This window comes from Pinus tabuliformis, chromosome 9 (assembly GCF_031772625.1).
Source record: "Pinus tabuliformis cultivar Carrire ecotype Pingquan chromosome 9, CPIR1, whole genome shotgun sequence".
In the NCBI taxonomy this organism is placed as follows: domain Eukaryota; kingdom Viridiplantae; phylum Streptophyta; class Pinopsida; order Pinales; family Pinaceae; genus Pinus; species Pinus tabuliformis.
The window spans coordinates 1,345,747,967-1,345,774,410 of record NC_142307.1 but is presented as its reverse complement, the minus strand read 5'-3'; the positions used below and the strand labels follow the sequence as shown (position 1 = coordinate 1,345,774,410).

General features: G+C 40.8%; 2 protein-coding genes across 4 annotated transcripts in view; one reads left to right on the top strand and one right to left on the bottom strand.

The window, feature by feature from the left end:
* The window catches only part of JMJD5 (2-oxoglutarate (2OG) and Fe(II)-dependent oxygenase superfamily protein), a 205,547-nt gene that overhangs the window by 39,728 nt on the left and 139,375 nt on the right, over positions 1 to 26,444 (bottom strand). The window lies entirely within an intron of this gene.
* The window catches only part of LOC149153494 (putative tRNA pseudouridine synthase), a 77,714-nt gene that overhangs the window by 1,528 nt on the left and 49,742 nt on the right, over positions 1 to 26,444 (top strand). Inside the window, exon 2 of the mRNA XM_089439312.1 lies at positions 7,714 to 8,343. Coding sequence (XP_089295438.1) covers positions 7,714 to 8,343 — 630 coding nt within the window. The remainder of the gene's footprint in view (positions 1 to 7,713; positions 8,344 to 26,444) is intronic.

The following is a 26,444-nucleotide window of genomic DNA, read 5'->3' as shown; positions in this document are numbered from 1 at the left end:
CAGTGGTGTACCGGGACAGGTTGCGGCGTATAGTGGCATGTCGAGGAGTGCGGCGATACTGGGTGGTATGCAGTGGCAAATGATGCAATGCAATGGGCGCTTGGACCATTGCCTCCCAAGAGACTTATGGACAGGAGCACTACATGTACCATTGGATGCAGCCCATCTAGGATCGATGAGGACACTATTGAGCATCTGGGGAAACCATGTTTACTGGAGACAGGGCTTCGAGGGGGTTATCAACAGATCCGAGACAGAGAGGGGGTCGTCTGTAGGATTACTCTTGTGCATTCGAGCGGACTCTTAATCATACCCATCCTCCTTCAATTTTGTTTACAGTTTCAAAGTGTTTGTTTGTTTCCCCTTGACACTCTCCATTCAAGCAACAGGGCCTGGAAGGCTCATCCTAGGCAATTGGATCAGATACCTCCTGTCATGAGCCGGGAGGAGACTCTCCAGTTGAGACACTTGGTAGGTGCACGAGTTGACAAATACAGGCTTAGGGATGGTGTGGTTGATTGTCGAGGTAGCATATGTTCCACCCCTAGGCTCACATTTGGGGAGGCGACCGATAGGGAGTTGCGTGTTGCTTTTTCAGCTGGATAGCTCAAGCCATTGGGGGAGCATGAGGTGCAGGGGATGGTAGTCCTTGTCGGCAGGATGATGCTGAGTCTTCCAACAGGACCCGAGCACATCATCAACAGCTGGAATAACAGATCTTACTGTGTGATTTGGCAAGCGCAAAGCAGTTGGTTATTTGTGACACAGGTTCTTGATGCTCAGTGTCTACCTATTGGATACCTACAAGAGAAAGAGACCGGGCACATAGGGGTCCCAATAGCTAGCCGCATGACACAGCAGCAAGAAGAGAGGATTTGGGGTTGTGAACCTCCAGTATGGTTATGGGATCCAGGGATCCAGTGGATTGGTGGGATACTCCACTCCTTAGTGGGCCTAGTCAGAATAACAGGCAAACTAGATCATTCACAAGCAGACACATGGGTAGTCACCAAAGCCCTCACTATAGGGCGAGGCAGATTGTTGCTCGGGATTGGGGCCATCCATGGGGTGATAGGTGCTGACACTATTGACGTGCTTTGGCAGGTTGGGCCTAACCTCAATCATTGCATAGATTGTGACCAAGAGTTATGCGAGAGGAGGTTATGGTACGAGCATGCTAGACAATTAGTGATGATCAAGGTGTCGCGGGGTCTACAGGATAGTTTCTTGCTACGTTGGGCATGGGGCCCTAGCATCACAGTACTTAGTGGTTCAACTACCCATAGGGGTGAGTTGGTCTCTATAGGAGAGGGTCATCCAGATTTTCCACCATTTTCATGATTCGCTGATGCATGGGAGACTTCATCAACATGGCAGGATGGCCAGCAAATGGATTTCAAGAGGAGATCATGCAAGAGAGGCTTCATTCGTATGGGGATTGAGTTGTATCTTCAAGGGCCCACAATTAGAGTGCATTGGGTAGACTATTCGGTAGAGCAGCTTCATGAGGATTTGGACGAAGTTTTACATCATCAGGATGCTCTACTTATTGGCAGTAAACAGGGGGGTTTTAACGCCCCTATCTGCCAGGATAGTGAGTGGAGCAAGGGGTGCTTCATGTTGATCAAGTTGGCTTGGGATCCTGGTATCGAGGGACTCCTTCACTATAGGATAGTACAACGATCAAGGATGATCCAATGGCATATTTAGGACCCTGGTGAAGTTTGCAGAGACAGTGGAGATCGACAATCGGAGAGGGCACTTGTTCAGGCACTGCTTGAGGACAAGCAATTTTTGGTGCATTGGAGGAGCTTGCCAGATGAGGATGCTACTTGGGAGGGCAAGCACATACTTGAGCATCCAGCACTGAAGTTGCTTGGGGACAAGCAACATTTGGAAGGGGAGGAATGTAATGTCCCTTCCTAAATTATTTTCGAATAGGATTAATTTCTACATTTTGGGGCCAATTTTGGAGGTGACAGGGCCCATTTCATTTTTATTATAAGATTAGGAGTTAGAAGTAAGTTACTTTGGGATTTTGTTAGTAGCATGTGGGGCCACCCACGCAAGGAAATGAGAGGTAAAATCAAAGGCTTAGTGAGGGACCCATGAAGGAAGGAAAAAGGTTCCACAAAATCTGTAAAAAGATGGCAACACTCTTCATTTGACATCTTTGGCATATCGAATTTCTTCTTAGTTGCCAAAGCTGCTTAGCCAGGTCACTTGCTGTTTAGCACGAGTTTTCCAAGCGAAGAACTCACCCTTTCTTTGGGGGACTTCGAGTGCCACCCTAGAGAGGTTCTTCCATAATCTCTCGGAAGTGATTTTCAGTGTGATTTCCAGCGTTTGCATTTAGAGTTTTTCAAGTGATGCGTATTTCTGGAGGACGTAGTGGGGAAATCAAGTTCAGGTCCTTTGCATTCTTCAGAGGTGCTATTGTCGGGAGAAATTCCAAGAGAAAAGCTTTCGTGATTTGCTGCTCACTTGGGTGAGTTTTTGGGTTGAACGTGATAGTTTTCTTCAGTGAGGATTTCGTTGTTCTTGGGGCCAATGCAGAGGGCCTAGATTGGGCACATGTGGATGGTGGAGACTCAACCATTGGAGTTGTTCCTTGCCGGGAGAAATAAGGGAAGTATTGGTGGAGGCAACTGCTACCTTTCCAGAGTGTTTGGGGAGGATTTTGCTGCAGTATTAACAATCAGTGTGTTTCAGCAATTTTGGAGGGCGTAGGGCTTTTTGGGGGTCAATTTTGGAAGTTCAAAATCCGGCCAAACCATTTCTGGGTTTTTGTGCATTTTCTGAGAGGAGTCCGTGGTTAAAATTTCAAAAAATTTCGAGCGATATTCAAGCTTGAAATCCTAATTCTTATAACAAGGTGAATTGTCAGTTAGCTGAAAATTTTGCACCAGTTTGTGGGTTCGACTTTGGCTTAGAGATAGGCCAAACCCTTTCTGGGTCTTTGGTGGAGAGCTCAAGATTAATTTAACAATATTTTCTTAGCACTTTTGGAGGCTCAAATAGGGGTTTTTCTTCTAACCAACAGTTACAAAATTTCTAGGGCCAACGCAGAACATTGAGGAGAAGTCTTTCCTTTGCATCCGGGCAGCATTTTTCTCGCCTGGAATTGTCTAGCTTGCTTTGGCAAGCTAGGTGCACACATTCCATGCATTGTACTCTCCTTTGATAATAAAATGGCTCAGTTTGGGGCAATTCTAGTGTAATTTTATGGGTGTTTAATTGTTGTCTAAATTTTTCTGTGTCGTATGTGTATTTTGCTTGATTAGCACTGTTATTTCCTTTTTGGAACATTACAAAATCGAAAAGGTAGAAAGATTTTGTTATAAAGATAATTACTTGTGATTTGTTTATCTTTATGTTTTTCTTTTATCTTCTAGTTCCTCAAACAATTACCAAAACAATAACACAAGGACAACAAATGTAAGCGGATAGCTAGGGCAAAACCCCTATCTAGGGGAAAACCCAATCAACAATTCTTCCTTCAATAGTTTCTCTAGATAATCCAAGACTCTTTGACCTAGACAAAAACTTCCTCCACACCAAGTCAACCCTCAATCCCTCTTGTAGATGATGACCCTTCAAAAGCAACTTCGACCTAGCAGCATCAACATGCAATAGTAGCTTCGACCCAGTAGCAGCAACTGCAGCGACTTCAACTATACTAGGAAAACTTCGATCTCCCTTGATACACCTCAAAAGTGAGTGAGAGTTGTCCCAAAATTTCGATCTCCCTTGATACACCTCAAAAGTGAGTGAGCGTTGTCCCAAAATTTCGATATTGGAGTCTTCTATCTTCCTCCAAAAAATCGCACTCCTTTTAAGCTCTCCTTCTAGCCCTTTTCCATCTTTCCCAGCTTCCGCTTCAGATATCGAACTGTGTAAGAGAGTGAGACGCTCCAAATGAATTCAATTTGCCTTGTATATATAGCCTTCCAGTGAGGTTGAATTACCCTTCTTGAGGTCGGCTTGATCTTCTTGAGGCCGACTTGGTGTGGAGGTGACGTAATTCATTTTAACTAAAAAAAAAAATTTTACATGATTCGAAAGCCCAAGAAGGTCTCTTTTAATGCACAATGACTCTAATGACTTAGAATAAATCCTAGAAGTCCTCAATGGGGACTTTGACCTAAAACATGATGACCCAACCATGAAACCCATGTTTTAATAAGTCATAATAATAATAATAAAAACATTTTCTTCATTCTTTTGACTTGTACATTTCATTGTGACTCAAATACATTTATGAAGACCGAACCTAGTTATAAATTTCAACATTGTGGGCACACATTGATATGGATCGGTTTTGTTCTTAATGAATTTCTTGTGATAGATCGCAACTTGACTCAAAGCGTTGTGGCTCAAATCATTATGGCTCAATCTATTTACAATGGTTCACATACTTCTTTCTACCTCACTTCTGTGACTACTATCCTCTAGATCGCAACTTGGCTCAAAGCATTATGGCTCAGATCATTATGGCTCAATCTATTTACAATAGTTCGCATACTTCTTTTTGGCTCACTACTGTGACTACTATCCTCCACACATCGATATGATATTACGATGGCATCGAAATTGTTTATGGCTTACAGACTCGACTCCACTACAAATGCATCATACATGATGATGAGAAGTCTATCTTGTGAGAAGCACAAGTATGAGTATCTGCAACATTATCTTCATTTAACATACTTAAACGAAGGACATACCAATGAAACCGACCTACCAATAAAGTTTGACTAAGCAATAAGAATTGCTATGATTAGCAACAGTGACTTCTAAAGCTCACCCTATTCAAAAAAGACAGATCTATGTCAAAAGAAGATCTTTGCAAGAAAGGTCGACTGACTCACATACCTTGTTCTGTGGTTAAAATACTACAATAACTCGTGTCTCGACGTATGGCTTGCTCATATTTTTGGATTTGAAGAAATGATGGAGATATACTTAACCGTAATGACAGTGATTGTTAATGCATAATGTTGACCTAAGTAACTTGACACGTGGATTCGGGATTCGTCAGACACGGGGCTTCGAGTGTTAGATTCGGATACGGTGACCCCCCGGAACAGGACACATTCGGATACATTAAATATTATTTTATTAAATATATATATATATAATAATAATTAGATATTTCTTACTAAATTCTCATTAATGATACAAATTCATTGATTTCAAACATAGATCTTCGTCTAGATGTAAGTTTTACTGTTTACAAAGTAGGTAATATTATAACATGCATAGTACATACAAAATTCAAATACATGTCACATAAATGATAAATCAATGAATCGTAAATTCATAAATCATAAATCATAATACATATTCAATTCATCAATGATCCAATAGGAGAAAGACAAGATAGTAAGAAAAAGATACTGACAGTTGTAGTTTTCTCATCAAGTCATCAAAATCAAAATGTGTTACATAGGTAGTGTAATGCCAATGGAAAATAGAAATAGAAAATACAAAACAACTACAAGTATACAAGCCTCAAGGCAGTAGGTAGCTCATGACACATGAGTCATCAATCCTCATAGTCATCATCAAAATCAGCATCATTGTCCTCATCATCATGGTCACCACTGCTCTCCTCTACTGCATCCTCCATCCATGTACCAAAAATTGCCTCTGCATCTGTTGGTGTGGAGGATGACCCCTCTACAGTATCACCATCATCAAATCTAACAGGCTCTGGCACTAGATCATTGAGATCCATGTTGGCCAATGCCAACTCAACACTATTGTCCAGACCCATATCATCAAGAAAGACATCCCACATCTTTGTCTTTCCCTTCAACCACTCTTCCCTCTACCTGCAAATAAGACAAAAGTTGGTGTGCACATACACCACTGTCTCTGCCTTGGACTGCTCAAGCCTGCTCTTCTTAACACTATACAAATTCCCATATGTGCTCCAATTCCTCTTGCAACAAGAGAATGAAGTCACCTGAGAGAGGAGCCTCATGGCTAACTGTGGTAGAGGAGGGCTTGTTGCCCCATGATTTGCCCACCAAGAATAGGGCTTCTTAGCCCCCTGTCTCTAATCACATCATATCCTGCAAATCGATCAGTGCCAATGGAAAACTCTGCAAAGGCATCCTCTACCTCATCAAGCAATGCTTTATCCTGAAAAACCGGCTTGAATGCTTCTTTCCTCCCCTGTGAAATTTCACCATCCATGTGAGGAGGGAATTTGCAGGAAGGTCCACCATTCAACCGCTCATGGTTGTAGTATTTTGGGTTCAATGAGTGAGCCAAACAATGTAAAGGTGTGCAATTCTTGTCCCATATGCTGACAAGAATATCCTATATAGTACCACATAAGGCCTCTGGTGATGTCTCATACTCGGGGCACTCACTCTATAAAATAAGGCTCCTCACAGACTCAATCATGGAATCCCATCCCTCATAAACCTCTCCTAGGATGGCTTGGTCTATATCTGCAAATCAAAGCAAAGAAATGATTTGAATAACTAGATCTACCCTCTCCCATCAAGCATCATCTAGCACTGTTAACTTCACTATTTTAGAGGCTACTTGATCTGTCTTTCTCAAAAAATACAAAAACTCTGAAATAACCATGGCACCAAGAGCGGTCTTGACCACCCTCAACCTCTTCAACATGATGAATGAAGAGACAAACCGTGTATCTGCAATATTCAACAATTAGATTGTTGTACTCCTTGTAGATAGTGAGGGCATTTGTATGGTTTTGTACAAAGTTATGGATATGTCGTGCATCCTCAATAATGTTACCAATTCAAAGCACATCAAAAGCAATGGATTTCAGTGCTAAGTTCAATGAATGGACAAATGCAAGGTGTCCAAAACACTTGTGGATATTTAGCTTCCACAATCATGCCAGCAGCCTTGCAAACAAGTGCATTATCTGTAATGATTTGCACACAAGAATCAACACCGACATCTTCAATAACTTTAATAAACAACTCACCCATATATTGTGCATCCTTGTATTCTCAAGTGTATCCACTGCTTTCAAGAAAACTGGACCATTCAAGGAAGACACTGTTATGAATATAATTCATAACAAAATAAATAAATATAAATAATGTAAATATTAAATAATCAAATATCGATTAGGTTAAATAGTCATTAAGTTAAGTGAAAAGGCATGTCTAAAAGACATGCCTAGTCATGAAAGGACACGTGCTTAAGTATATATAGGCGAGTCCTCATTGTAAACATTCATCACTTATACATCTTTATATATAATAAATTACTATTATTAAATACATGTTGCGTATTTTTACATTCAAGTCTCCAAGCTATCAGTTTTCTTGCTTCAGTATCAGTGTTTATGCTTTAGTGGTATCAGAGCCATGGCGCACAATATAATCATGCGGGTCTTTGATCGTTGCTCGTCAAACAATGTGCCATTACGTTCACGTCCTGGATGCGTTGAGCAGTTTAGTAAAATTCAAGAAGCATTTCAACGTTTAGAAAAATCATTTGCAGAAGTTAAAGCATGTCAAAAGGAAATGAAAATCATTGATTCTGATAATGGTGGTGAAGAGGAAAATGAAAGGAATGGAGATTTAAGAAGTGGAGGAAATGAATTTAAGGACATAAATAGAGTTGTTGATGATGAAGATGCAAAGACTACTCATTCTAATGGTGAAAAGGAAGTGAAAATGGCTAATTCTGATAATGGAGATGAGTAAGATTTAGATAGCACAAATAGTTACAGTGGAAGTGTTGTGGAAAGGGACTTGCCAAAGCTTCGGTTTTCGCTATTACCTTCCAAAATATCCCAATATCCAAAAAATAGCAGACCTCTCCCCTTTCTCAAAATCTCTCCTATCATATTGTCCTTACCTCGGACTATCTGTGTTAGCAGCTCTAGCACTAGCATTAAAACAGAGCCAGATTCAGCGGAAGCAGAGTCGCATAATTCTCCAAATAATCAGACCAAGTGGAAACCCATTACAAAGAGGAAGGTGGCAATGTGTGTTAGTTATGTTGGGAATAATTACAGAGGTCTGCAAATTCAGCGGGACTCTGCTTCTACAATCGCAATTGAGGATGAACTGGAAAATGCTATTCTCAAAGCAGGAGGGATGCTTGAGAGTAACTATGGAAATCTACATAAAGTCAGATCGAAGAGGAGCAGACGAACTGACAAAGGGGTACATTCTCTGGCTACAGTAATAACAATGAAAATGGAGATCCTTAATGGTGCTTGGGAGGAAGATCCGGATGGTATAGCACTTGCAGATGTTATCAACGGGAATCTTCCATACAAAATAAGGATTTTCAGCATTCTTTCGGTGAATAAGAGATTCGATGCAAGAAATGAATGTAATAGTAAAAAATATGTGTATCTTCTTCCAGCTAAAGTTGTAGGCATTGAAAATTCGAGCAGTCCTAAAGAAATACAAAGTCATGTCAGAGAATTCATAGATACATTACAATTGTTTAAGGGGAGGCATCCTTTTCACAATTACACTATCCGTACTGAGTATAGAAAGCATTCACCCAAGAGTCTTATTAACATATCCAGACCAAATTATTTAGTTCAGAAAGGATCCAGCCTGAAATCAAAGTCTAGTTCAGAAATTGAAGCGCAACATTTAATAGAGCTTCAGGAAAGAGAATGTAGAAGATCTACAAGGCCGTCTCAATACCTCTTTCTCGTGTCTTCTACCCATTCACCCTCCCCGCTTATCACTGTATCTAATGTCAAGGGTTCAAATTCAACAACGTTCTCACCCATAGATCTACATGTGTTTCTATCTGCAGCAACAACTTGGAGCAGTCGGATTTTATGTGGGTACTGTTTAGTTCTTGGCGAAGTGACCTTATCTCCAACGCCAGTTCTGATTCTCTTATGCTTCCGCCACGACATGTCACCGATTTTACGCTACCTCCATTTTCAAACTGTGTGTCTAGTCAAAATGGTCATCCGATGGTTTTATGCTGCCTCCATTAGACCATCATCTTCTCCGCGGTAAATCGATACACTCAAACAACATGAAAGTGGGGAATGAGGCATCTACGTGGGGAGGAACCTTCTGCGGTCGACTGAGCACGCACAAGGTCCAGCCACCAGTGCCATCTACAGGTCTCAGGAGATGACTGGGCAGGTATCCATTGTCGGTTTCTATCTATGTGGGGTAAGTCAGCATACAAAACAGTTGGACGTTTGCGAGTTAACATCCACCTCCGTGGAAGACCAAGCCACTGTGCGTCCTGCAGAAGCCTGACGTCATTCCCGTAGAACAGGCTGAAGTGTCTTCTGAGGTCAGAGCCTGTCAGCAACCGTGGCGTGTTATTGAAGCTCAACGGTCATGATCGATTAAAGGAGTCGTCATTTGAGCTTGGCAATTAAGTTTAAATTAATTAAAACTATATAACTTGGCATTACGTTAATCTAATTAAAATTATATAATATATATTGTATAGTTATAAACTTATATATAATATAACTCATAATTATATATATTATGTAATCATAATTTAATTAATCAATATATTTTAATTAATTAAATTATTTTTAAAAAATAGTATTATTTAAAAAAAATATTATTATTAAAAAAATAAAATAAAATTAGAGTTTAAAAAAATAATCGATAACCCTGGACTCAAATCAAAGTTACTAGCGAATCATAGAAGATGAGCTACCAATGACGCAGTCAAATGAAGAAAGTATTAGCAGTCAATTGAAAAGAAGACATTCGTGGCAGATAAGAGATCAAGTCCTTTCATCAACAAGCTTTGAGGACAAAGCTTCTGAAGGAAGGGGCTATGTTATGAATATAATTCATAACAAAATAAATAAATATAAATAATGTAAATATTAAATAATCAAATACCGATTAGGTTAAATAGTCATTAAGTTAAGTGAAAAGGCATGTCTAAAAGACATGCCTAGTCACGAAAGGACACATGCTTAGGTAGATATAGGCGGTCCTCATTGTAAACATTCATCACTTATACATTTTTATATATAATAAGTTATTATTATTAAATACCTCTTGTGTATTTTTACATTCAAGTCTCCAAACTATTAGTTTTCTTGCTTCAGTATTAGTTTTTATGCTTCAGACACCATGAAGTTGATGAGTGGGTGCCGTGTTGGATCTATCCATCCATCAGAAACAATGCTAACCCCAGATGTTGGCCATGATGCTTTAATAGGCTCAAGCATTTTTTGCACCTCCTTTTTTGCCTTCATCAACAACGTGGTTTTAACCTCCTCTGAACCAGGAGGCACATACCATGATGGAGCCCCTTGAGTTAGAGCTCAGCACATCTCAATAAATAGAGATGAGCATGCACGATTAAAGGATATGAAGTTTTGATAGAAAAAAATGGCAATGGTGAAATCAAGCTCTTCCTGTTTCTCCTTTTGAAAAATTTTGTCCATTGGACCAAGTGAAATTGTCTTTCTTTTTGCTGCTTGTCCCCCAATAGAACTCTCAAATGGGAATTTGTTGCTTCCTTTCCTCAAAAATGGAAGGGGGTCATCATTGTTTCTATTTTTTATTTTTTTTGCAGCCACATTTGCCATACCAACATTGAATTCTCTTTCCATTTCTTTCCTCTTGTGTAAAGGAACTTTTGTACAAGCTCCAACTCCACAACCTGGTAAAGCCAACAAATGGCCTTTCACACGGAAATATGTGCTTGTGAAAGTACTGTGGCAAAAGTTGCATCTCCAATTCACATTGCCTCCTCCCTTCACCTTGCTGCTTGGCCCATCCTCTCTTGTGACATATTTCCACAAGGGATATTTCTCAATGTTACCTTTAGGAGGAAGTCTTCCCTCAACATTACTTGCAATAGAGGGAATACTTGCAGCAGACTCTGATGAAATTGGGGGAGGAGGGGCATCTCCAATGGGGACATTCTTCCCCTTCCTTTGCCCCTTACCTGCTGCCCTTGATTGAGCCATGAATATTGTAAAAAAAATAAACAAGACATGCACAAATTTATAAAAGAAATGCATATGCAAACTGCTGTAATACAAATGCAAAAAAATAGAGAGGAAATGCACTTACCTGTTGCTTGAATCTCCTTGAAAACGCTCCACACCCTTTGCTCCTTGCTCCAAACTCCTCACAGCAAACCCACAGCCCACCTATTGCAAAAAGAGGAGAGTGAAAATGATGCAAAGAAGAGGGATTTTCGCCCTTTTCCGGATTCATGTCCGGAAATCGAGACACGATCCGAATTCGATCGTGTCCCGATTTCCGAACACGAATTGGCACGAATCGTGTCCGATTCACCGGATTTGGGACACGTCGGCCTGTTAGAATGAATCTGGTTTCAAAGATAGTGACTTTGTTGACAACAACATTACTAGCAGTAAAATAGTGATGTATACAACAATAAGAAAGGAACCATGATGATATGACTGTAACCTATGCAACTTTAACTTGAAGATTGTGATAGCACCCTTATTGCAGAAAAAGGCAATATGGAGAACAGGTATGGCAAAGTAACAGAGAATACCTACACTAAGAAGTTGTCCCTTCAAAAGAAGTTGTTACACGTACAGGACAGAATGCTCTATGCCTCTTTGTTGTAGCTTCGGGTAATCAAGAAAGACAAAGGTATGTAGTCCCTGTTTATGAGGTATGTATGTCTAGATTATAAAGGGTCTGCAAAATTACTAGAAAGGGTAATGACATATGCATTAGGGTTTTACAAGCATACTTTGTATGAGAATAATCTAAGGTTTGAAGATCTTATATTTTTTTTTAGGATTCGTAAACCCTGTTACCCACCACCAGTGGGTGACCTTTATAGGAGAATTTTTCTACTAGATTTGTCTTTAGCCAGCATCCAGCAGCCACCATATAGCTCGATGTGCCACCATTGTCCACCACTTGAGCTAGCCATTATGTGCCCTCACCCATCTGTTATGATCGTATGTTTGAAGTTAGGCCTTCCATCCCTGAAGGTATGGTTTTTCATTATGTAATTGGGTGTTTATGCTTGCCTTTCTTGTACACATTTTGACATCGATTAGTGGGGGGATTCGACAGAAAGAATGGGCATGGACTATTCTCTTGTTCCCTAGTCCCAATTTGGTGGTTAATCTTGTATCCTAATTCCATGGGATCTCCTCTATTGGCTACTAGCTTTATGAGTGGCACTACAAGGGATCCAATATCACTTGTGCTAGAGTGATTGGAATCAGCAATGGGAGACTTTACAAGTTTATGTTTCAGCCTATCGGAGCATTAGTGACCAACAACATTGAGTTGTGCAAGATATGGCACAAGGGGATGGCACACTTGCACCATGGAGCATTTAGGATGTTGAGAGAGACGGTTACAGGTTTACTTGAGTTTAGCACTGAGCATCATGATGTGTGTAGGGGTTGTCCTTTAAGTATGTACACCACACCTTTCCCAAGCAATGATAACAGGGTACTAGGTATTTTGAATTTGATACACTCTGATACCAGGTATTCTGAATTTGATACACTCTGATGTGTGTGGTCCTATGTCTCATGTATAATTGAGAGGTTTTGAGTATTATGTTACTTTCTTTGAAGACTACTCCAGGAAGACCTCGATTTTTGTATGAAGACCAAGGATCAGGTCTTCAAGAGGTTCCAAGAGTTTAAGGCTCTTGTGGAGAACCAAGCAGGGAAGAAAATTGAGGTCTTGAGGACAACAAATCGGGGTGAGTATACCTCCAATGATATGAAGGAGTTCTGTAGGAGAGCGGGCATCAAGAGGGTGTACATAGTGCCTTATAACCCTTAGCAGTAGTGCCTTATAACACCTAGCAGAATGGGGTGGCGAAGAGGAAGAAAAGGTCCATAGTGGGTGCAACGAGAGCTACGTTGCATGTTCAGAGGCTACCTTTATCCTTATGTGTCGTGGCTTGTAACACTGCAGTGTATCTACAAAATAGGAATTTGCATCAAGTATTGGGGAGTGAGACTCCTGAGGAGGCTTTTTCTGGGAAGAATCCTGAGATTGGGCACTTGAGGATTTTTGGGTGCCTTGCATATTGACATGTCCCCAAAGAGAAGAGGACAAAGCTAGAACCCACCACAGAGAAGGGTATTCTTATGGGTTACAACAAGACCATTAAGGTATATCGAATATATATTCTTGCCAAGAGGAAAGTTGTCCTGAGGCAAGATATGATGTTTGAGGAGGAGGAGAAGGCCTTGAGATCTCGAGAGGATGATCGAGTAGAGCAACAGGCTTATCAACATGGGGCCACACCACAGGTTTCAGGATATTTAGGAGGTACACCAAGGTTAGGAGGATCACCAACTTTTGGGGTGACAAGTTCACAGGGTATAGGATCACTAGGCACACGATCTCAAGGTACAAGTTCAACACAGACCACAGGGGCATCCTCATCAGGAGGAGAGGCTCTAGAGGAGGAGATTCCCACAACAGTTGAGGAGGCTACTTCAAGGAAGAGGAAGCTAAGATGGCTTCGTGAGAACTAGAAGGAAGCACAGGAGTCAGTAGAGAGACCCAAGTGGTCAATTAGGGAAAGCATACCACCAGAGAGTTTGGGTGGCTATGTGACAGATGTTGTGGAGACTGAACTAGCTAGCTACAAGAAGGTTGCGAGTCAGTAGATCTGGAGGTATGCTATGGTGGAGGATTTTGCCTCCATCATGAATGTTGAAAATTTGATGTTCTATGTTGAAACAATAACTTATAAATAGAACTTTCAGCTGCAATGTCAATTCAGCAATTGTACACAATAAGAAAAATAGAACACAGCGAAGTACACAATGAGACACAAAGAATTTAGGTCCAATGACTAGGGAAAAACCCACAAGGGGAAAACCTAACCAGATTCTTCTTCTATTAGAAATCAATTGTTCAGCAGAGAAACACAATACAATGAGATCAATAGAAAGAAAAAGTTCACCGAAATTTGAACTAGTTGTAGCAAGAAGATTTATGATAGTAGCAGTTGATGCAAATACTGAATCACTTTGGATCATCAAGTTCTGCTCTTACTCTCCAAGTCTCTCTCTCTCAATCCTTCTCTAGACTCTCCAACTCTCTCTTTCACAAGTTTGAATTCTCCTTTCACAATGCACAAGTGAGTAAGGGAGAATATGAGAGACACATATATATAGGACAAGCAAGGAGTTCGAGTCATGAAGGAGGAGTAACTCGCATGCCTTGAGGCAGAGTTACATATGCCATTTAGTGAGGTACCCATGCCTTTGTAACTTATGCCAATAAGGAGGTACGCTTGCCTTTGTAACTTATACCAAAAAGAGCAGTATGCATGCCTTGAAGGAGAGAGTGTAACATATGCATTGAAGAGTGCATAAGAAGAATCTTTTATGACGAGTCTTTAATGCATGTAAGAGGAGTGTTATGATGAGTCTTTAATATGTGTAAGAGAGTGTACAAGGAGTGCAACGAATCCATTAAGAGAGAGGGGTACAAGTGCCATCAAGGAGACAGAGAGGTGTGAAGTGGCATGATTGAGTGCCAAGTAGGAAAGATGACATGTAATTCCCTTTTAATAATAATATCGTAGTATCATAATAATAATAATAATATTAACAATATTAATGAGAATATTGATGATTGAGCAATTAAGATTGATTAAGGACAAGCTATTTTCCATCATATATACTTGATTACCAATGGAAGCATGGTGATTTTCTATTTCTGGAAAGTTGTGCTTGAAATGATAGACATGACTTTCTATTTTTAGAAAGTCACTCTAGAATAGTCAGAAGTGAGATTTTATTCAAGGAAATTCATCCCTCCACTGCCAATTTTCAACACTCCCTCTCAGTTAAGGAGGAATTTCTTTCTGAAACAAGGATCTTTGCTTTGGAACAATGATGTTACAATCTAATGAAGAAGAATCATCATAGGGGAGATTCATTCATCAGCCTATATTCACTTGGGGAGATTACCATGTTAAATTTTCTGATTCTTCTATGCTATATCAGTGACTTTAGCCCAATATATTTTTTCATTAACAATGCATCCAATTAGTAGCAGTATGATCAATCATAAATGTAATTGAAGAAAGAACAATATATGCAGTGACAAAGAAGACAACAGCACAACCATAAGAGACAGTAGATTGGTCCAAGACCAGGGAAAAACCCCACTAGGGGGAAACCCTTTCAAATCTTCTTCTTTAGTAGATCATCATAAAAAGATTTCAACAGAGAGTACAATGAGCCCAATACATGTAATTGCAGCAGATAATAACAAATCAGATAGAAATCTAGATCTACCAGATCACTGAAGTTAAATGAAGCCAAGATGTTAAACCCTAGATCGGAACTGGATTACCCTCATCAACACTATTTGCGAGCGACTGAAACTCTCGGGTCACTCTCTTGGATACTGTATGTGAGCAATTATCACTACAAAGTCACTCTCAGGAGGCCTTCATGCGTGTGACTGTGGCATAATACAGCTGAAACCCAGAGTTGCTCCCTTACTATAGCTGTGTGAGCGACTGAGATGTCCCGGTCGCTCCCAGGACTACTCTGTGCGAGCCACTGGGGACCAGAACCTTCCAATCTGCCTCTGAACCCAAAGTCGCTCTCACTAAACTATCTCCGAGTGACCAGAGAGCCAGAGTCGCTCCCTTGCCTATGCCTGCGACCAGGGATGAAAATGTCCTGATCTGTGCCAGCGACCGAGATCCAGAAAACCCAAACTCAAAGCAAACCTTTCGCCTGTAATTTCGGACCCTGTGCGAACTCCTTCCAACGTACCTGTGCGAGCCAAGACAAAATAGAAGAATAGAAAGATGATGATGTGATCAAATGAACTTGAGCTCGCTTCCTTTTATAGGCTTTCCTGAGGGTTAACTTTGGGTTAAGATTGACCCAAGCAGTTACCCATGTGGTTAGGGCCGACCCGTTCCATAATGTATGTATGAATAAACTATTCAAAACTTAACTTCCATTTGACCAAATTAGGTGATCTTTAGGTCGATTTTGGTCCTCTTGAAAAGAGGATTTTAATGCAAGCATCAACTTGGTCATAGAGTTGTCCAATGTGGAATTTGACACTAGTTGCAAAAATTAACACTCCCTCTCAACTAGGAAGAATTCCACCTTTCAATATCTATTAGTTGATCAACCTGTCAAGATTGTCTCTGCTCAACTCTATCTGCTGAAACTTTCTCAGATCTAGAAGAAGAATCGGGGAGCAATAGCTTCCACCCTTATCTAGCAATAGGATAACTCATCATACAGGGGAGTGAACCCTCAACCCTGGAATTTCATCAGGAACTTACCCTCAACTCAGAATCATATCAAGTTATCTCAACCCATCCTATTGACTATTGATCTTCCCATCGATGACCCTGAATAGTCATGTGGTAGAACACATGCATCATAATTGCCTGGGGTTGTACACCCCAAAGTACACTCTACTCGTTGGCCAGAGGAGGAGCAGTACTCCCAACAAGCTCGGCTTGTGGGTATGATGCCAACTGGGGTATACTCTACAAAGACCAAGATAGGGTGAGCTACAACTCCAACCCTATGGGTAATAGATAGGGATAACACCCTATTGTCTAGAGTTCCCTCAACCCCAAGAGCCCTCCATCTCAATTCCTCACCCTAGAAGCTCAAACAAGGTAGGAAGAGTTGGCTCAGTGTTCTCGACCAGCACCGCCCCTCATCCGACAGGGATACATCCATCAATCCAAGCTGCTCTCTGAAGACCAAGAACTTTCTCTTTGGTAATGCCTTTGTGAGAATATCTGCAATCTTTTCATTTGTCGATATGTGATGGAGCTGACAGCTCCTCTCTGTACCATGTCTCGAACGAAGTGATATCGAATTTGTCATTGAACACAGGATTCTCTACCAAATGGACCACTCTTGTTGTCGCAGTATATCACTGCAGTATCTAGGACCTATTCAAAAATCTCTCCAAAGAGCTTTCTCAACCAAACTGCTTCATAGCTAGGCATGCTAGCGGCAATGTATTATGCTTCGACAGTGCTTAATGCTACAGACTTTTGTTTCCTTCTCATCCAGGATATCATGGCAGATCCAAGACTAAAACAACATCCAGAAGTACTTTTCCTGTCGAGAACATTTTCGACCCAATCAACATTAGTATATCCATGAAGTTTAACATTTCCTGCAAAATATCTCAGACCAAGTGTGATCGACCCATGCAAGTATCTCAATATGTGTTTGGCAGCTATCCAATGTGAGTGGTGGGGCTCGGTCATGAATTGACTCAATGTGTTTACTGCATAGCATATGTCTGGACGGGTGTTTACCAGAAACATTAGAGCCCCAATCAATTGTCTATATTGGGATGGATTTTCTAAGTCTGGTCCTGCAGCATCTCCACATAACTTCTTGAAGTTCATTTCCATCGGTGTAACCATGGATTTACATTCAGTCATTCCAAATCTTTCCAGTAACTTTACAACGTATTTTCCTTGTGAAAGGAAAATCTCACCAGGCTTTTTCCACACCTCAAGACCCAAAAAGTAGTGCATGAGACCAAGGTCTTTCATCTCAAATTCAGATGCTAGCTTCCTCTTACATTCGATCATCAGAGGCTCACTACCTGTCAAGAATAGATCGTCAACATATAAAACTAAAATCAATGGCATACCTTGAACTATCTTGAAGTAGAGGTTGGAATCGGCATTGCTTCTTGTGAATCCTAGCTTCACTAAGTAATTGTCAATACGTGCATACCAAGCTCGGGGAGCTTGCTTCAAACCATACAATGTCTTCTTCAACCTGCAAACATGAGTTCTTTGATCTTCCACTTCGAATCCCTGTGGTTGTTCAACATATACTTCTTCTTGTAACATGCCATGAAGAAATGCAATTTTTACATCCATCTGATGAAGAGTCCATCCCTAACTTGAAGCAAGGGCAACTATAGAACGGATGGTTGTATATCGAGCCACGGGAGCAAATATGTCATCATAATCTTCTCCCTCTTTCTGAGAGAAGCCTCGAGCTACGAACCTTGCTTTATATTTCTCAATGTTGCCATCAATTCCATGTTTGATTTTGAATAGCCATTTTGAAGTCACAACAGATTTCCCTTTCGGCCTAGGTACAACATCCCATACATCATTTTTCATAATTGATTCATATTCTTTAGCCATAGCATCCTTCCAAACTTGTTATTTTACAGCTTCTTTGAATGAGGACGGTTCAGCTTGAATCATAGTACTCATAGCAGCAACACAATCTTATTTGGGAGCGGGAGCGGGAGCGGGAGCGGGAGCGACCATTTTCAGAAGCTCCCGGTTTGGGAGCGAATCCGGGAGCGATTTTTTAAAAATATATATATTTTTTATATTTTTTAATTTTTGATACATATATGTCAACAAAAACATGTAGAATGATGAAATAGACATAAAAAACATAAAAAAACATAAATTGATCATTGAACCATATCACATCAATCATCTAGAAATTATAATTGTCATCAACCATGTCCACAAGTTAGTAAAATACATATTACAACTGCAACATATTGAGTCTTATAAATCATGATTCATCAAATTCAATATTAAAGTTTCAACTTCAAGCTTTCAGAATTGAAAATTCAATAACATTTATCATCATTGATCACCAAAGTTGTACTTGTAAGCTAAGTTTAACCATTACAAGAAGTAATATCGAAGATATTTCTAAGTCCTAACTTCTAACTGTTAACATGATATGAAATGTTAAAAATTTATAAAATGAAACATGAATAATGAGATGAAATGAAACAACTTTAGTCTTTCACAAAGCATCATATTCATAATTCACAATCATTACCAATGAGTTATAATTGCCAAGGCCCAACTTCAAACTTCAAATTTTCATTGTCACAGTGATATAATGTTTACAAAAAATATCATAATGATATGAAAGAGTCAAGAGTCAAGAGTCAAGGACTCAAAACTCAACAGTTATGAAAACTAAAGTCTAATAGAAACTAAAAAAGACAAGTAAACTGTAAATCTACATGTGGCCCTTGCCACGAGAGTCTCCAGGAGTATAAGCAGGTCGTGCTGGTCTTCTAGGAGTCTCTCGCACACACCGACGACCAGAACTAGAACCTCCACGCGAGGGTGTAGATGGAGGTGGCGACAGCAAAGGAACAAGACTCGGACCTCGAGCACTGCTACTGGATGGTGGAGGTGGAGGTGGAGGTGGCATGGCTGCTGCTTCATTTTCATCCCTTACAAGTTCCTCTTCTAGTTCTTCAATATGTACAATGCCATCCTCCAAATTGTCATCCTCTGGGTGATTGTCCCAAATTTTATATGTGGGATCCTCATTAGCCCGATCACAGTAATGACTCAACAACCTCAAGATGTAGTGCACATAAACCAAGCTTTCTGCTCGGTTTTCGTTGAGTCAGTTTCTTTTCACATTATGTATATAACTGTAGGTGCTCCAACACCTCTTTGCAGAAGAAGAATTTACAACCTGTGAAAGAACTTTTTTTGCCAATTTTGGCAAAAGTCCGTGGCCGCCATATGTTTCCCACCATGTGAGAGAATCAAATTTACCTTTGTCGTCCATTGCATGGAAGTTACCATACAAACCAGTGCCACTGAAGTATCTGCCTATTTCAAGGCGCACAGCTGCACATTCCTCCCTGTCAGGCACCAACTTTTCTAATGCTTCCAGATATCCTTTAGTTACCTCTTGATCTAAATGGGGTTTGGTCCTAACCCCACCCCCTGCTGCAGGTTGGCCCAACCAAGATGTAGAGTAGTATTTTGGCGTAAGGATATACGCCAAGCAATGTAGTGGAAGGTTAAGCCTATTCCACCGTTCACACACACAATCATGAATCAGTTTGTACAAGTTGGGATCTCTATTATGAACAATGTCTTTTATTTCCCCCAACATGGTATCCATTTGCTCATACACCTCGCCAATCACTGGTTTGTCTATATCTGCAAACCGAATCATGTGATAAATTGGCTTGGTGAAATCCAATACCTGCCTCACAGTTGTCCAAAACTGCCCATCAAGAGCGGCCTCCTCCACCATTTCAAAACCTGCCATGTCAGCTACATTTGTAGCCCTTTCCTTTAACACTTGCCAATGTGGACTTGATACCATGCAAGCTAATGCCTCTCTTACCTTCAAAAGGGGCCTGAAGGTTACCAAATCTAGTCCTCGCAATCTTCAACAACTCCAATCTCGAGTGACTGCGGAAAAGGCCATGGGTATTGCTATGATTTGTAATAAATTTTATCATTTGTTTTCCTTTCTTGTACAAATTACCAATCCATTGGTATTGTTCATTTTTGTTTTTGACAATATCATGCAACAGAAGGTTCAATGTGTGAACCAAACATCCAGACCAAAATATGTTTGGGTATTTATCCTCAATAATTGCTCCTGCTGCCTTACAATTAGGAGCATTATCAGTTATGACTTGGATGACATTGTATGGGCCAATACGCTCAATTGTTTCAAGTAATGCTTCTGCAATGTTGATGGCGGTCTTGAACTTGTCTGAGTAATCATGTGCAGCTAGAAAGATGGGACCACTAACAGACATAGCAAGAACACTTATCAATGGCTTGCCTTTTACATTTGTCCATCCATCAGATACAATGGACACCCCATTGTCAGTCCAAGAACTTGTCATTTTATTCAAAGAATGTGATATTTTTGCTTTTTCATGATCAAGGCCAACAGTTCTTGCCTCGTCATACCCAGGGCTCTTGTATCCTTTAGGGGCATCATTTATGGCAGAAACCATTTCGTGCCAATAAGGTGAGCGTAGAACATTGAATGGTATCCCACATGCATAGAGGAACCTGTAAACTTTTGAATCCACATCATTCCTACACCCCTCATCAAGGAAATCTGATATGGTTCTACGCCTTAAAGATGATGACCCTGTGCCTCCATGTCCATATCCACTGCCTTGGGAGGATGTTGAAGGAGTTCTTTGTGATTGTGAGCTTGGTTCAAAGAAACCCCTTGATCTTTTTGTTCTGTATTGGGCTTCCTCCTCTTCCTTTATGTATTTGGCTCTATCTGTTGTTGACACCGCTGCACAAGTTTTGATTCCTATTTGTTTCTCTCCATCCCATGGCCTTTTCCCGCAGAGGTGTCTTCTAGCACGGGTGTATGAACCTGTGTAATCAGTGTTGCAATGGGGGCAATGAAATTTAGTGGTTCCACCCCCTCTCCTTGTTTCAGCCCTGTGAACATATTTCCACAATGGAGTTTGGTCTTGTTTAGTTTTTTGAGGGTCATGTTCACCCTCCTCCACCTCCTCCTCACTGGGGTTTTCACCCATTTGACTTTCTCCGGCTTCTTCATCCCCCTCCTCAGTTTGGGGCCCCCTCCGTTTCCTACTCTCCAGCACCATAATAACCATAAAAGGGACCAGGAAGAGGAAAATGTCAATAAATATCGCCAGGTCCATGGTGTTTGATGTTTGTAGGGTTTTGATTCTTGAATCTGCAAATTAATTTAATTTATTGGGATTAATTAATTTAATTTATTAATTTAATTTAAATACATGATTTTTAAACAGTTAAACTCAAACAACTAAATTAAATCAACTAAATTAACTACCTAACCAGCTAAACTAACTAGATTACTAAGTTACTTACCTCTGCAGGCTTGCTCCTCGCTCCTTGGCACTTGCTCCTTGCTCCTCAGCACTTGCTCTTCGCTCCAATGCTCTTGCTCCAGCTCCAAACCTTGCTCAATGAAGTTATAATGAATGTTTTTTGGCCCATTGGGCTTATAAAACAAGAAAAAAATTCTAAATTTTCTTATTTTTTCGGGTCCGGCAGATTTTTTTTCTGCCGAACCGCTCCCGGCCCGGCTCGAATCGCTCCCGGAGCGATTTTTAATGTCCGGGAGCGATCAGGGAGCGATCGCTCCCCGATCGCTCCCAGGCATTAAAAATCGCTCCGGGAGCGATCACTCCCTGTGTCGCTCCCTAACAGACCAAGGAGCGCAAATTTTTTTAAGGGAGCGCGCTCCCGAAAATCGCTCTCGTCCGGGAGCGATTTTGGGAGCGCGCTCCCGAGCCACTCCCGCCCGGAGCGCGCTTCGGGAGCGGGTTCGAAAGGGGGGGGGGGGGCGCTCCCCCGCAACATGGCAGCAACATATCCCTGATACCTGCATGGTTGTTTCCTTTCTCTGAATGATCTACGAATGGGGACATTTCTTTCAGTATCCTATAAAGTATCTCGGAGCCAAAGTGGTCTCTTCTTAGAGGGAGGATCACTTGGAGGAAGATCTAACGGATCCATAAGCTCTATGGGATCATCAATCATATCAAACTCAGGCATAGATGGACCATCCAGAATATCCTAGTCATCATTCTCTTCCTTGGGAGCAGGAGGTGGAGGAAGATATCTTGCTTTTCCAAGAGCTGCATCTTCATCAAATGTTATGTCCCTACTAATCTTGACCTTCCTCTGACTAGGAATATAAATTCTATATGCTTTAGAATTTTCACAATCCTTTCCTTCTTGATTCTGTCTTTCTTGCAAAATGTTATGAATTCTTTTGACATGTATTCGCCTCCATTGTATGAATTGAAGACTTCGATTCTCTTTCCTGGTTGATTTCGATCAAGGCTTTGAATTTCTTCAATGTTTCGAAGGCTTCATCCTTGTGCTTAAGAGAGTATATCCGTGTCTTTCTTGACAAGCCGTCAATAAAGGTGATGCAGTAGAGACGACCACCAACTGAATGTATAGGCATCAGACCACATGTATCAGAATGAATGAGATGGAGGATGTCATTTGTCTTGTTCTTACTAGAAGGAAATGGTCCCCTTGTTCTCTTTCCACTTGCACAACTTGGACAAACTCCATCATGATGAGCTTGAACATCAGGAATACCAGAGACCAATTTCTTCAATTTTGGAAGAGCATCATAGTGAAGATGAGCCAGTCTGCGGTGCCATAATTCACTCAAATGATTGGTATTATGAACCAATGCTAGAAGAGGTCTTCCAGTGATTCTATAGAGTCCTTCAAATCTTGATCCTAATGTGAATGCATCTTTCATAGGTGAATCAGCAGGCCAAGTCAAGACTTTACCTTTGATGAAGGCAACCTTCATCCCTTTATCTTCCAATGTGGATATAGATACCAGATTCTTCATTAAACCTGGTACATACATAACATCATGCAACATAATTGATTCTCTAGAATTCAACTGAAATTTGACAAACCCAAAGCCTTTCACGGGATGAGTGGAGTTGTCTCCAAGAATGACCTTTAGCTTAGTCTCCCTCTCTACCAGATTAGAGAGGACTTCCTTGTAACCAAAGAAATGATGAGTGGCCCCACTATCAACCAACCAACTATCCCACGAATTTGGTGGAGAAGAACTAGTAAGAGCAGAAATAAGAATGTATTCAAATTTATTTACAACATTACTTTCATACCTGGGAGCCTTTGACTTCTTTTGAGAAGGACGATGTTCTTCATGGTCACTTGAGGAGTCCCTTCTTCTTCTTTCAAATCTTCTATCATAGTTCTTCCTTTGATAGTCTTTTCTTCTTTTGTCATTATAGTTGCTTCTAGTGTTGTAGTGATGTCTTTTATTCTTTTCGGGATAGTCACGAGCAAAATGACCTTTCTTATGACAATAGAAGCATTCAACCTGAGATAATGATTTGTCATTTCTTCCTTTTGAGTTTTGAGAAGGAGGCTTCCGTGATGGACCTCCTTTTGTCTTCTTCTTTCTGTCATGAGTGATATATGAAGCGGGCTCTCCCTCTTCATGCTTTTGAATCCTTCCTCTTGCTATCATCCTAGATTCTTCTTGTGTGAGCTTCCCAACAATTTCATCAAATGTCGGAAGGACATTGTTGTTGTTGATTGTAGTAATGAAGGTTTCCCAAATGGGAGGGAGACCTCTAAGAGTCACAACTACTAGCTCCCTGTCCGGCACATTTTCTCCAACTCTCTGCAATTGATCTCTAAGGCGGGAGATTTGAATAATGTAGGATTGAACGGTTTCTCCTTTGTTCATCTTAGTTTCCTTGAGTTGATCTTTCAAGGTGATGATCTCATTCAAATTGTTAATTTCATACATGTCGGCTATCTTGTCATACATATCTTTAGACTTTCTTAAATGTTGATTTGGGGTAGCACTGAATGTGCTCTAGGCCTCAAATTTTGCAGGGAGGCTTGGGCACATGCATTCCAAAGAACCCAGAAACCATTTTGGGAAATTCCACCCAGAGACGATTATATTAAAATAATTAATACTTGTGATGGGGTTCATAAGTCTAAACTTAGGAAAACTAAAATATTAATGGGTGTTAATCTAATTGTGGGTGGATCTTCTAGAAAAAGACGGAGATCAAATCATAACGATTTGAGCCTTTGATTAGGAGTTAATCTAGGCCGTTGGTTGTCCAACAGGAAGATATAAGAAGGGGCTTGAGGGTCATTTGGAAAATACACCAAGAGAGATCAAGAAATCGATTTTCTGAAGTGAGAAGTTCTCAGGAGGACATCCAATTGAGGATATTTCTTGCAACAAAGGGGCAGGGATAGCTTCTGAAGAGAGAGTGATTTTCTCAGCCAGAGAATCATTAGCAGAGAGAGGCAGATAGTAATCCAGTAGTGGCAACGCTGAGCCAAAGGGGCTGACGCAGAGCCACACAGAGGCAGCACAGAAGCGAGTGAGGAGTCTGAAATTTGCAGAGGGAATTCGAGTTTCAGAAGCCGGGAGCTGGGGTGTGAGACCGGGAGGAAGAAATTGTTAATCTAGGTTGTCACTGATGTCAATATAACAGTGTTTGTGATGTTGCCTGTTGATGCCCATTGATCACAATGCTGATAGTGATGAAAGTTTGATATATCATGATATGATAAGATGGAGGAGCCAAATGGATTGAATATATATATATATAAAGATAATAGAAGCAGTAGACCCAAGAAGGAAAGCCATTGAAAGTCAAGAACAAGAGCAGTCAAAGAAGAGCTATCGGAAGAGTTATCGGAGGTCAAAGGAAGATAAGCCACAGGAGCAACAGCTATCGGAAGAGCGGAAGAGTGAAGAGAAGTCACAGGAGCAAGAACCCAAGAATAAAACCATGTAATAACACCACATCAAAGAATTTATATCGGAGGAACTTTATCAGCGGTTCCATTATATTAAGTTATGTAACATTGCTCAAAACCCTCGATTGCGATATGCATTGCGGACCCGATCGCTCAAATACAACACACCTCAATACAATATCACATCCGTTGCATCACAAGTATTGAAGCCTTGTTACACTGAAATCCCCGATTGTGATATAAGTTGCGGACCCGATGGTCCTATTACAACACGCCCTAAAGAAATATCACATCCGCCATACCGCAAGTTTTTAAAGCCTTGTCACGTTGAAATCTCCGATTACGATTTGAGTTGCGAACCTGATTGCTCCATTATAACACGCCCTATTGTAATATCGCATCCGCTGTATCAGAACCTTCGCATTGCAAGTCTTAAAGGAATGTCACACTAAAACTGCGATTGCGATAATAATATGCGGACCCGACAACTCCATTAGAATACACCTTTATGTAGTATCGCGTTCGGGTATCAGAAGTTACGCAAATCATAAAGGGTTGTCACCATCGGACCGCCGATTGCGATAAGACTTGTGGACCCGACAGACCGCCGATTGCGATGGAGCTATGGACCCGACGGATCTATTGACGACTGTTTAATATTATATCGCGTCCGCTTCATCGACAGTATGAATATCGGCTATGTTACATCGGTAATGTTAAAGGTTGCGATTGCGGGACCTCCGAAAGTTGCGATTGCGATTGATGACGTGGATGTGGGACCTCATTGGGTATGGTCTCTCCTATGAAATTTTCCGTAAATAAAACAAGTTTATGAGTAATTGGATGGATATCCATAAGTCAGCCTCTCCTTCCAAATGAACGTGTCTTTTGGGTATTGGGGAAACCCGTATAAATACAAATTATAATACCTCACCTTAAGCATCGATCTCGGCATCGGGCACACAGAAGAATCGACAGTTCACAACTCGTGAACTTGAAGAAACAGAGAGAGCCGAAGGTCGAAGACGGAAGTCGAAAGTCCAGCGAAAGAAGAAGAAAGTTGAAGGTCTAGCGGAAGAAGACTGGGTTATTCATTAAAAGGATCGGACCTATGATGAATTTGTTAAAGCACAACCCACGATCTGTTACAAGGACTGCATAGACAGGATTGTTTCTAATTGAACGCACAACGTGAAGCCGTGACATTCACACCTCTAAAGTACTCCTGAAGCAGTTACCACGACAGTTAGAACAGAGGGTTGAAACAGAGAATTGTTTGCGTACAGAACTTAGTACAATTCATTGTAGACACATTGAAGTTGTGTGAAGACTATTGTAGATCATGATGGCTATTTGAAATCATCATGAGGTAACTTTGCAGACTCTGTTTGGGCAATATGAAGAATTGTGAAGACTCC